Source organism: Ptychodera flava, chromosome 20 (assembly GCF_041260155.1).
Source record: "Ptychodera flava strain L36383 chromosome 20, AS_Pfla_20210202, whole genome shotgun sequence".
Lineage (NCBI taxonomy): Eukaryota > Metazoa > Hemichordata > Enteropneusta > Ptychoderidae > Ptychodera > Ptychodera flava.
In genome coordinates, this window is record NC_091947.1 from 11,444,785 (window position 1) to 11,456,778 (window position 11,994).

The 11,994-nt window shown below is 38.7% G+C and overlaps 2 protein-coding genes across 4 annotated transcripts in view; both read left to right on the forward strand.

The window, feature by feature from the left end:
• The window catches only part of LOC139120028 (alpha-adducin-like), an 11,947-nt gene extending 7,364 nt beyond the window's left edge, over positions 1-4,583 (forward strand). For all 3 annotated transcript variants that reach the window (XM_070684042.1, XM_070684041.1, XM_070684043.1), the window contains exons 7-8: positions 1-99; positions 4,249-4,583. The exon at positions 1-99 is cut by the window's left edge and continues 87 nt beyond it. In XM_070684042.1, the coding sequence (XP_070540143.1) occupies positions 1-99; positions 4,249-4,314 (165 nt within the window). In that variant the 3' untranslated portion in view covers positions 4,315-4,583. The remainder of the gene's footprint in view (positions 100-4,248) is intronic.
• A 3,359-nt stretch (positions 4,584-7,942) lies between these two features.
• On the forward strand, positions 7,943-11,541 carry LOC139120659 (alpha-adducin-like). The gene is made up of 4 exons (XM_070685185.1): positions 7,943-7,957; positions 8,953-9,108; positions 9,720-9,950; positions 11,392-11,541. The coding sequence occupies exons 1-4, from the start codon at positions 7,943-7,945 to the stop codon at positions 11,539-11,541; spliced, it is 552 nt and encodes a 183-aa protein (XP_070541286.1).
• The last annotated feature ends 453 nt before the right edge of the window (positions 11,542-11,994 follow it).

An 11,994-nucleotide genomic window follows, 5' to 3' on the forward strand; every position in this document is an offset into this window, starting at 1 on the left:
GATCGTAAAACCAGTGGCAGAGTAATGACCAAAAGTGGCACAGCAATGCCAGTAAAAGAGCTACAATTCGAAGCTCAAGTGAGAATGCTGGATATTATGGTAAGATTTTTGTCTCCGGTCTTTTTGGGAAAATTTTGCGCAGTCAAGCACTATGCTGAAAGAGCGACATTGCGAGGTACATTGCCTTAAACGTGTGAAGTCAACAATTAACATTTAAATATAGCATTTTCCGCATCTTTAATGTATAAAGTGGCACAACAGCAATGAAGCTTTAACCATAGGGATAAAAGAAATTGTATTTGTATTGTCCCTAAAGTCACATAGATAGATAGATAGATAGATAGATAGATAGATAGATAGATAGATAGATAGATAGATATAACAATCACGATTGGAGTAAAAGTTTGGTATGCAACAAAAGTTTCAGTGTGGTGGCATTTTTCGTCAAAAATATTTAATAATTTTCGAAATACACTTTCACAGAGCTATTTTATTTGCCCCTTTTTGTTATCACTGAGATTAATGAGCATACACACACATCCCTTTAATTCGACTCAAAGGCCCTTTTGGTGATCCCTACGATCGCCTTTGTTTGACCCCTACGATCGCCTTTGTTTGACTAGTCTGTAAGAGGATAATGGAAGTGTGATAGCCTTTTGTTTTCCATTGAAATTGCAATCTGGTGGGTAAAGTTTTGATGAGTCAATCTAGGCGCCAACACAGGCCTTAATAGTTTCAAATTACTTCTGACTTTTGGCAAACGTGACTGCAAAATTGTGCTTGTGTTTGCCTACTTGTCTCTATTACACTTGCGCTATACAATGACGAGAAATATGCAGTCGATCCAACGTGGTCATCACTTGAGAAAGTAAGGTGTATGGCAGCCGTTTCGGTACACGTCATTGACTTCATCGGTACGGGTTGTAAAGTAAGTCTTTCATCCGTGGCAAATTTCCGTTTCGATACCACAATTATGACGACAAGACTTTGGAAACCGTTTGATGTATCACCAATGGTGAATGAAACACACGTCTTGAGTTTGCACTTATAGTAAACAGCTAATCAGCAAGAGTACGTCACTGTCAGTGTATTCGATGAGACGCTGTGACGTTGGCTGTGAATTTCAATAAGCTTACCACAAGATAAAGATAATGCGTGTCGCTGTGCATCTAAAACTTAACTTTGACGTATAGTTGTACAAGGTCCAGAGATCTCATGGATGTGTGCAAAGCTGTACGACCGACAAGTGCACTCGGTCACAATGGAGCCACATGAGTAGACAGCCAAAGAAGATAACACCGTTTCAACGGTCAGGCTATCAGAACAACAGCATGGCAGTCATGTGATCTGAGCGCCCATTTTGACCCTGGTAATAGATTTCCTCTCAAGAGCAAATCAATGCGTGATCTGAGCCAAAGCAATTTCTGTGTTTTTATCAGTCGAGACAAAGCCTTGAAAATGTCACACTATCATAAATGATAGCAATATCAAAGTTACGGAAAGCAGTTCTGCGTCAGCTCGTCCGGCTGTGCGGAACAAAATAGACCTATCTCTCAAATTCCTTGATTCTGTCGATTTCCGAGCAGATTTGTATGATAGGAATAGGGCTTAGCAAGTAGGATTGCTTGAATGAATCCACGTAGTGCAAGTAATTTTTGGAGTAGTAGAACTTTCCATGATAACAGGGGCTGCTACCATTCAGGATTTTAACTATTATTATTTCTGCCATTTACATTTCTTTTGCGCACTTTTTTCTATTACAGATAATAGATGCAAATAGATCGGTTAATGAAAAAATATGTTCCAAGCAACCATTATAAAACAGAAAGATTTTCATTTAGACTCAAACTGTGGCCGCGACTTTTGGGCGGCGACAGTTTTTTCAAGAATTTTCACCTTAGCGCTATTTATCAAGAACACCTCAGTAGTCTTTGCTTCAATATGAAACAGGAATAAAATGAAAGATTTTGTTTTGTTAAATTTTGTACGATATACAAAAACTTACGAGTGCCAATTTCACTACTAAAATTAAGGGATGCAGTGACTTTAGATAAACTCAAAGCAGTTTTCATGTGACCCTTATCCTGCCCCACATGTACATGCACAAATAGACCCTCGAGAAAAACGTTTTACTCGAGGGTCTATGATGCACATTACCATCAGAACACGATTGGAACTAATTTGGGGTAATTGGATGGTGAAGTAATGTCGGTTTAACCTGCAAATGTAAACTCATCTGCTTTGCTTTTTAAGTCAAACACTTGTTTTTATGAGTAATTTGTAATATTGCAACATTCAACTATATGGCTCCTAACACTTTTGAGAATTTGAAAAATATGAATATCCAATTATCCCAAATCAGTTCAAATCCTGTTTCTGAAAATCACTAAAGATCCTTTCGTAAGACTGCTCGATCAATACCAAGCACAGAATCATGGAGATGAAGTCTATTCTCGCTTTGATACCTACCAAAGCCGTTTAAAGAAAATTCTGTTTGCCATCCTTGGATTTTTGAAAAACCAAGTTGCCAGCCAGGGGAAAAAACAAACACAGACAAAAAAAGGCAATTGTATTACATAAGATCATTTTTATGTGGTTTCTTTTGGAAAAATATTTTTATTTGTAATAGTGTTAACATTGTGTCTGTTTTCTTGATTTTCTCTGAAAACCTGAGCACGCCAACGGCAAACAAAGAATTTTATGTAACGCGCCTAAGGCTAGGTACACATACTCTCCTTAAAGGGGAGGCTGAGAATCTAGAACATTTTCTTAAATGTGTTTAGATACCCCAAAACTCAAAAACTATTCAAGTACCCCTCTGCCAACTCATAATGATTTTGAATTCCCCATCCCCCTTGTCTCCAGTCCACAAGGTCTTTAGCGAATTCCATGTTTCAGTGTCAGCACACGTCTTTGTGAAAAAGCAAAACAGTGATCACTATGGAAACACTGAAACTATAGGTGACTTCCCCTCACCTGCTAAAAAGCACATGATACTGAATTGGAAGCCTACAATATTATCTGGAACGGTATTTGACATTTTGTGTATAAGAAGCAAAGAGAGACAATGATAGGCTGCCATTTCGCTAGTGTTGCTGAAAGTTACGTCATCAGCATAAACTCAAGGAGAAACCATGCTGTGCTTTTTTCATCACTGATACATTTGTTTAAACATAAATTGGCATTGATGGTTTCAGTTTATCATTAATTAGGTACTTCATTAGCTGCTTGGCAATTTCCAGTTTTAAGTGTCTCCTCATCATCACTTTCAAGCTTGTAAAAGTTTTCTCCCTAAACATGAATATTCCTCTGTCCTTTTATAAAGTTGCGATAAAAGAAACATTCTGCTATTTGGATTATCACCTACTACAATAATGAAAACAAACGATTCAGGAAATATAGAGAACTAAAAACATCATTCCGTGTATGCCTCAATCTGACTGCTGTGTGCTGGTGAAGGGGTTTACAGTACCTGAAAAGACCAGTGACATTCTGGGCCAGGTCTACACTGCCCCCAGTCGCCCGGCTTTTTTCGGCAGCTGAGTTACTTGCTGTGGGCCAAGGCGTTCACCCCACGATCTACGCAACAGCTTATCATTCGCTCATCGATCTGCTGATGTTTAATCCTTTAATTTCCTATATGTTTTGATACCTATATGCCCACAGACTTGGAGCAAGTCTAGACCGGGTCTTATTACAGTATAGGTAGGTAGGTGAAAGTGTCTAGACAATAGCCAGAAAAATTCATTAATAGCCGGACAATTTAGCCAGCGGTGGATGTACAGTGACACGCTGGAAATTATGTTTTGCGATAACATACATTAACATGGTCATATTTCGCTACAACATTTTATCCCTCTTCGCCTGTGGCCTGTCACTGTGAGTCTTTTAAGAAATCATATATTTCTTATGATACTTCCAATCATCAGCATAATTTCTTTTTAAGTCAGCCCTTTTAGGCCCACAGCATTTTCAAAACTCCCCAACATACCCTTGTTATGTTCAGCTTCCCCTCAAACCCTTTAACTCCTGGAGTGTATTTGTGCGCAAACTCAGTTTTGAATTTAAATCCAGCCGAGAGTAACCTTTAAGGTAAAGTGACATTTTATTCATTTAATTATTAGCTTCACACAATTATTAGCTTCCACTTATTTACCAACCCATTTTGTTCAATGGAATATGGGCAGACTCAACGGCAGAATATGAAGGACCTGAGAGGTATTAAACCTATCCCTACTGATCTTGCAGGGTTTGAAGACTGGATACAAATACAAAAAGATGCCAAAGGCATTTCTTGAGAAGAAAACACAATGATACCAGAGACGTAAAGGCAAAACTGAAGATAACATTACAACCACAGGGACGTATGAGAAAGGATATGAACTATACTCCTTCCGTTTACGTGATTGCTGTTGCTGGCTTCTTTCTTGACCAGCGTGAGAAATCCTTACAGTTAACGAACTCTTTTGCATATCACACACAAAATGACCCCTCGGGAACGGCGATATTTTCTGTGACATATATAGTCGACTTGATTTCCATAACTTTAAAAGATAATAAAATATGACATTTTCGAACTGAAATGAATGAACTTATTTAATATTAACTGGGGGGGCATAAATTGTGCGCCAAATATGGGGGTTGTGTCAACCGGGCAAAAGTTGCTTAAGCCACATTGCAACATCATGGTGAATGCGACCTAAAAATCGTATTTCATATGAATTGTTTCTTATGAGCTAGAAAGTGCTTCGCAAGTCGTAACGACCAGGCCGAGACCAGCGGCTGGAACAGATGAAGTAGGTGTGACCGTAGAATACATGTAACTTTAAATTCTGACAATTTTTTTGTACTTTTGTTCCATGTATCAACTGTTGGGGGGTGGGGGTGGAGGGGGTTCGCAGCACAGGGAGCGTTCAGTCATTTTGCCAGGGTGGGCTGGGAAAGCAAGCGAGGGGATGTTATCTGATATTTGAAAACTGCAAACGGGAGACATATTTTTTTCAAACAATACAGAGGATAATCACGCGATTTTCAAAAATTCTACCCTGTCAGAAAATCTTATTTCAGTGCACCGAAACATCCCAGGAAATAAATGTGATTCTCTATGTGTTTCCATTCCCTGAAACAGGACACCGTGATCGGAAGACGAGCACTGCTTTACACATTCGACACGTGAATGTTGGTATATGTTAAGTGTAATTAAAGGCGTAGTAACTGTGACTTTTGATTATTGTTTTTCAGGTTTTTGTGGCATGTATCATCAACAGTTTCTAAGCGTACTTCCCCACAGCGTATTTAATGAAATACCCTGTACTCAGCTTGTTGACATTGATTGTATATCTGTGTCCTTCGTTGTTAGTGTTAATTCAGGAAATAGACTTAAATTTTAGTCTATAACAATTAAAGCACTTGACACGTTACATCGACAATACTATAGGTATTTCAAAATTCCATAGGAAGTAGACTAAGAAACTGTAGCTGATACATGGAACAACAGTACAAAAAAATTGTCAAAATTTAAGAGTTACAAGTATTCTACGGTCACACAAAAGAACAAAACTGTTGACGTATCGAATTCCTGTAGCAGTGGCGTGCACCGGAGACGTCATGAAATATTTATCATCTTCTAAGAAGGGGTCATCAAAATGTTTTTGAGTGCATAGAGGGGTTATATTACTTTGTCGGAGGCGCGAGGACATATTGCCGACCTACCCCGGCTATAATAACTGAATGCTGTCGTAGGATGAAAGGCAGGTATTCATTTCTGAAAGAGATCGGTGGTGGCGCGATTCTGAACATGGAATAAAGTTACGAAACGTCTAATCCTTCCGTAGATATCAATCCATGCAGTATTTGAAGGAAGAAGAACACTTGTTCGTAAGGAAATAGTTTTTTTTCAAAAATACCCTCTGACACCACTTTTGTCGGTTCAATGCGGACTAGACGTATCTATTTTTCCGTCATGTGACGTGTTTTCCGGAGAGAGAGAGAGAGAGAGAGAGAGAGAGAGAGAGAGAGAGAGAGAGAGAGAGAGAGAGAGAGAGAGAGAGAGAGAGAGAGAGAGAGCACTCTGGCCGCAACACCTGGGATACCACAGCTTGTAATATTCACTTTATATATTTCTTATCGCTCATTAAAATAATAATAACTACCGGTAATTGTTGATGAAAAACACTTTTCATTCATAATTCCCTATTTTTACCTCCAATAAGAAGTTTTGAACATTACTTTCTTCAACATCTATCTAACAGCACAAATAAAGGGGGACTTTATTGAACATTTATCTTGCACTTTTAATTTGCCTAACTTCAGTCAAAGTACACCAGAAACATGTTTTTCCCTCACTGCCGGTGAAAGCTTTGTTACAATTTCTCATATGCTAACATGCACAAAAAATGAGTCAGTCTCGTTGACTTTATACGCACTGCGCTATTTCGGCTAGCACACAGCGTAACTGTTGTTGCGTGAGGGCAGTATGACCATGGACGCGTATCAAGTCTTCATGTTTTTGATATTATGCAGTTACGCAACATGTCTCCTACAGTTTCATGCAGGGGGCTTCACACACTCAGTAGTGTTGTCTTTAAAAAATAGTGCGCGATTCTACCATGTCTCAAAACAATGCCCATAAAAATGAGTCTTTATACCGCCATGTTACAAACCAACTGATATTTCACAGAGTTTGGTAACCACAGGTTTAGGTATTCAAAGTGATTTCGGAAAAAATAATCGACGCCGTGCTTAATTCCTTGACAAACCGTCACCACCTGAAAACTCATTTGCATAAAAATCACACGTCTCCTACAGCGACAGACGCAAGGTGAGTTCCTGCACTCTCTTTCCTGTACTGCTCTACTTATTTCTGCCGAATGCATTCAAGACGAGACAACTCTACCGGCCGTATTTCGAAACCAGCAGGCAGAGCACTTTACATTGATTCATCCTACTTGTTGGTAATGTTTATCGGTGTCTAAAAATTCACTGTAAAGATCCTTCAGGATTCAATATTTTCGAAGCAAAACCCAGCGATCGATCGAAAGAACTAAGAAGAATGTAAACGCTGTTATAACATAGCGTTCCTAACACCAGGGGAGATGTCCATATTACCACATTCATGGCAATGATGTTAAACGTACAGTTCTTACTTTTCATTAGGAGTGAATGACCTATTGAAAATTAAGGTTAAGAATATATATCGCGCGCTTTTGTGTCATACCGTTTATTGTAGTGCTTATATGACCATTAGGTGACAGATATTGATAAAGTTCAAGCGTGCGTATGTTCTTGTAGGGCGATAGGAGACAATTATTTTAATAACCTTGTCCAGCGAATACTTCAATTATTTATCTTTAACAATGATAAATCATGGACCGTGTGAGCTAGGCAGTAACTATTTTACATCAAACATGAACGTAAAACGTCGATGCAACAGGGCAGCAGTCTGCAATCACTGGTTTTCGCATGAACTAATCACACGGATTACGCCTTTGTTCTCATTATCGGAGGTTGTGAAACGTTCAGCGATAAATATGACAAAGCAACCGCTGACCTTTCCAAACAAGAGGAAACCAGTGAAAAGCCGCTAATAAGCTGTGTTGGGAGATATATTGCCGTTTGAGTGACAACGTGAGGTAATATCGAGACCGATTGCTCCGTGCAAATCAGCCTATAAAATGATCATGAGTCTAGTCCAAAACTCTCTCCGCATAAACAGATTGGTCTGACTCGACCTATAGTAGTGCTTCTGATGTGTTGGGCCATAGACCCTAAAACAGCGAATCTATGATTAGTGCGTGCATGTGTTACACACGTAAAATTACACGTCAAGTCATCTTTGGTCATTGTGTGGCTTGTGAAGAAAGGTTTGAATACAGTCCGTGCATGTAAAAAATACGGCCTTTCATGTATTGTAAACAAGCTTAGACGATGTTATTTGGCAAAAATGGCATTTGTTTCAGTTAGTTTCAGGTCAGTATTCCCGCGTTTTCATAGTACAAGTGATGAAGTTCACCGAATCTTACCACGTACGGCCTTCTGCCTTTGGAAGTTCGTTTCTTGTTTGATACTTGGAAATCAAAGACGCTTCTGCATTGTCGTAAATGATAGGTCGGACGGCACAAAAAGCTTAGTGAAAAATATAGCGCAGTCAGTATAAACACGTGACTTTTCACCAAAAAATCCTGACAAGCTGATGACGTCGTGACTTTTACATGATGACGTAATAAGCAGACAATTGTTTTGGCGACGGGTCGTTCTTCAAAGGAGAGTTGGTAAATTTGATGTGAAATTTACGATTTACCGGGTGAAATTCTCAAGAAATATTTTGTTATGTTCAGGCATTAGAAAAATCAGTGACGTAAAGAAGTTATTAAAATACAGAATAAAAAAACAACAATGGCTATCGAAAGTTTTGGCTTCGAATTTTGATTGATTCTTGGAGTTTTCAGATAAATTATTTGTCTAACATCGAAAATTTTTATTTCCGTCTGTTTCCACTCAAGACTTCGAAAACATGTCATCGTCTGAAGGTTTAAAAGGAGACTTTGGGAAGATTTTATAAAGTCGTAGTGGAATTGTAAGTACTAGATATTTTTTCACATAATATATTTAATAGTTTATAATATATTATACTTTATATTTTTGAGTCTCTTTGAATTTCCAGTTTGATGCTGAGATGTGACACTATGAATATTGTTCAACAATTACCTCCAACGAAACATTTTTTTTAGTTCTGAAAAATGACGAGTGAAGAGTGCTTTATTTGCAAAGATATCGAGGACACATTTCCGTGTGTTATATTGCAATGTACAAGGTGGGCTTCAAACAATTGAGTCAGTGAACCTGGAGGAGGAAAACTAACTGTCTGCATGAATATCACGTCCATGAAAACGCACAACAAAAGCAGGCAAATAGAGTTAAAATTGACATTGTTGTACTCTGCATTTCTCTCAGGCCGGTCCTCACCAATACAAGTTTCCAATATGTGATGATGACTTGGATGGCCTTAACGCCAGTCCGGAAGAGAAAGAATTGAGATACAAATTAACTGCAGTCTACAGATTGGTCGATTTCCATGGATGGTCAAACAATGTCTTTAATCATATAACAGTAAGTTTACATGGTCCGAATGAAGTAAGATTACTTGTTGAGTACAGTGTTTAACCTAGCCCTTTGTTCTAAACTAGTCACAATATCTGAAATTCCAACCTTCTCTTTATTAAACCCGCCGACAGCGACCCTTTTCTCAAGTTACATGTACATTTCGCGAAATTTTCAAAAAAGTAAATCATATGCGATATTAACGGCACCACTAAAGTTTGCGTGGGCTCGGCGTCACACGTACACTTAAAACCTAGTTAGGAAAGACAATAGTAGGTCGCGCTAAGTACAATGCAAATATGATGGTAATTAGAGGTTGCGTTTTCCGTCATCAGCAGATGTTTTACAAAAAAAACGGAATGTACATTGTGAACTTCGATGATAAAGTATGAACGCAAATTTAATTCAAAAGCATCACGTAAGTAAAACTGATGTAGCAAGTATGCTTCAATTATATCATTGAATGTTTCACCATGCGATCCAACATGCACTTTCCATTTAAACGTATAACATGACTGTTTAAAACGTTATTCTCGCACACCCGAAACAAGTTCTTCAACAGTTGACCAAAACAAAATATTTCCAATTATCAGAGGACGATCACTTGCTGTTTCATGTAGGTCACTGTGTCTAAGGACTGTAAGCAGTTCTTAATCAATCCATTTGGACTGATGTTCTACGAAGTCTCAGCTTCCAATTTGATCAAGGTTGATCTTGAGGGCAACATCTTGGAACGTGGCAGCACTGACTATGGTTGCTTTCTCCCGGGTTGGTTGCTGCAGTCAGCAGTCCACGCTGCTAGACCAGACTTACAGTGCCTCATCAATGTGCACACACCGGCTGGAACTGCTGTGAGTATACCCCTTTAAGTTGCACTAGGTCATCTTACATTCAGTTATCATACTGGTCGTGTTTACAGTTATGTTCAGAGTGTCACACTTTTCAGTCAAACGAACTTGATGGATAGCTGATCTTATCAACGGCTTAAATTTGAACATCGTGCTTATGTCTCATTTATTTGTGATTAGCGTGTATTGCTTGTAACCTTGAATTCTAACGGCTTACAATAATTTTGCTTGTTTGCTGTTAATAAGTCGTCCCGATTATAAGCTATTTTACCAGAAATTAATCCAGGTCGTAGTCTACATTCAGTCTGGCGGTACGTAACTTTAGCCCTTCATAATTTATTGTTGTAAAATGGTATAAATGGAGTTACCCAGCAAAATTAATTTCAAAGTCTTAAATTTCTGAGCTTTGCGATCTGAACTATGCAGGCGACACAGAACCACATTCGGACTCATAATGTCTTGCAAAATAAACATTTTGCTAAAGCTACGTTCCCCTCTGTCATCAGGTAATGCTATTTGTGCCTTTTGCTACACACTAGAACCACATTATCGATTTACCTTCTAGATGCAGGATACTCTATATTAGTAACAAAGAGAAGCCCAGCAAAAGCCTTGCTGTGTTCCTACTGATTTCTAGGAGGTGAAATTTACGAAAATCAATCTTCCAAGGTTTTTATGCTCTGAAAGCTAGTAAGGGACATCTCGTAAAGCATAAAAATAATCATCTCGTAAGCACGAGAAACTTTCTCGTGAGCAAGAGAAACTATTGCTTGAGTAAGACAAACTAGCTTGTTAGCAAGAACAACTATCGCGTGAGCACGAGAAACGTTCTGTCTTACAATATTCACAGCCATAATCTCCCAACCGATTGAAACGAAAAATGAAATACTGGGGCCGACCCTTGTCGTTACAAAAGCGATTAACATCAGTTCAAAGATATTTTCAATGGGACATATTCGTCAGGAGATGTCAAAAAATCTAGGGACAAAGACGAAGTCACTACCATCGTATATTCGTGAGTTGTCGCTCAGCAGGAGGTAAACGAACCTCTCACAGGAAGGGAAGTTATGAAAAATTGTAACTTCATGCATTTGCGGAACGTTCTTCTTTGTTAAAAGTTCGAAGTAGATCTGGTAATACTCTGCGCCCTTTCCATTTTCTTTTAAATGCCTAAAAATCTTAACGTTTCTCTACTACAAATTACTTTATATATCAAACAACATAGAAATATGTCTATATGCAGTGTACATGCTTCCATTTCCCTCTTATCAGCCATCTCTTTTAAGGTTACACTTTGACATACGGTCTCAAAACGGCCTTGTCAGATTCGAGACAGGCACAATTTTCGAATAGATCCTGTATACTATGCAATCTGAGGTTAGTAATTTTGAGCTTCTCTCCTTGTTGACTGAGATTTTTTAAACAAGGATAATTTTCCTTGTAGGTGTCAGCTATGAAATGTGGGTTTCTCAAGTGTTGTCAGGATGCACTGATCGCCGGCGAAGTAGCTTATCATCCATACGGCGGGTTTAACATGGATGAGACAGAAGTGAAGTCTATTGTCGAAAATCTCGGACCCACTGATAAGGTATAACCATTACATTCTTTACAAGACTCATTACGGTTTTGTGACCAATTCGAACAACTTCAGCATACTGATGTAGGCGTCATCAATCACCGTTATGATTGATCCAAGGGATTGACTTGTACTTTGCTTAAAGTGGACAACTTTGTAACTGTTCAGTAGATACGAAACGTATTCTTTTATATCGAAATGACTACTTTTGAAATCGCTAGCTTGAAGACTAAAAAAGATGGGGGCTCTAGTCTGCAATCCAAGCCCATGGTTTCCGACTGTGCGAGCTAGGAGACAAAAAGTGTTCACAGAGGCTGAAACCCTTGGTTAAATGGTGCACTAAAACATCAGATAGACAACATCCTTACGGTTATGTGTTCATCATGAAAAGGCCAGTTACATGGATCTTTACCAGCAAACATCGGATCACGAGCAGGACAGTTAGGATGTGTGTTGACTCAAACATTTGCC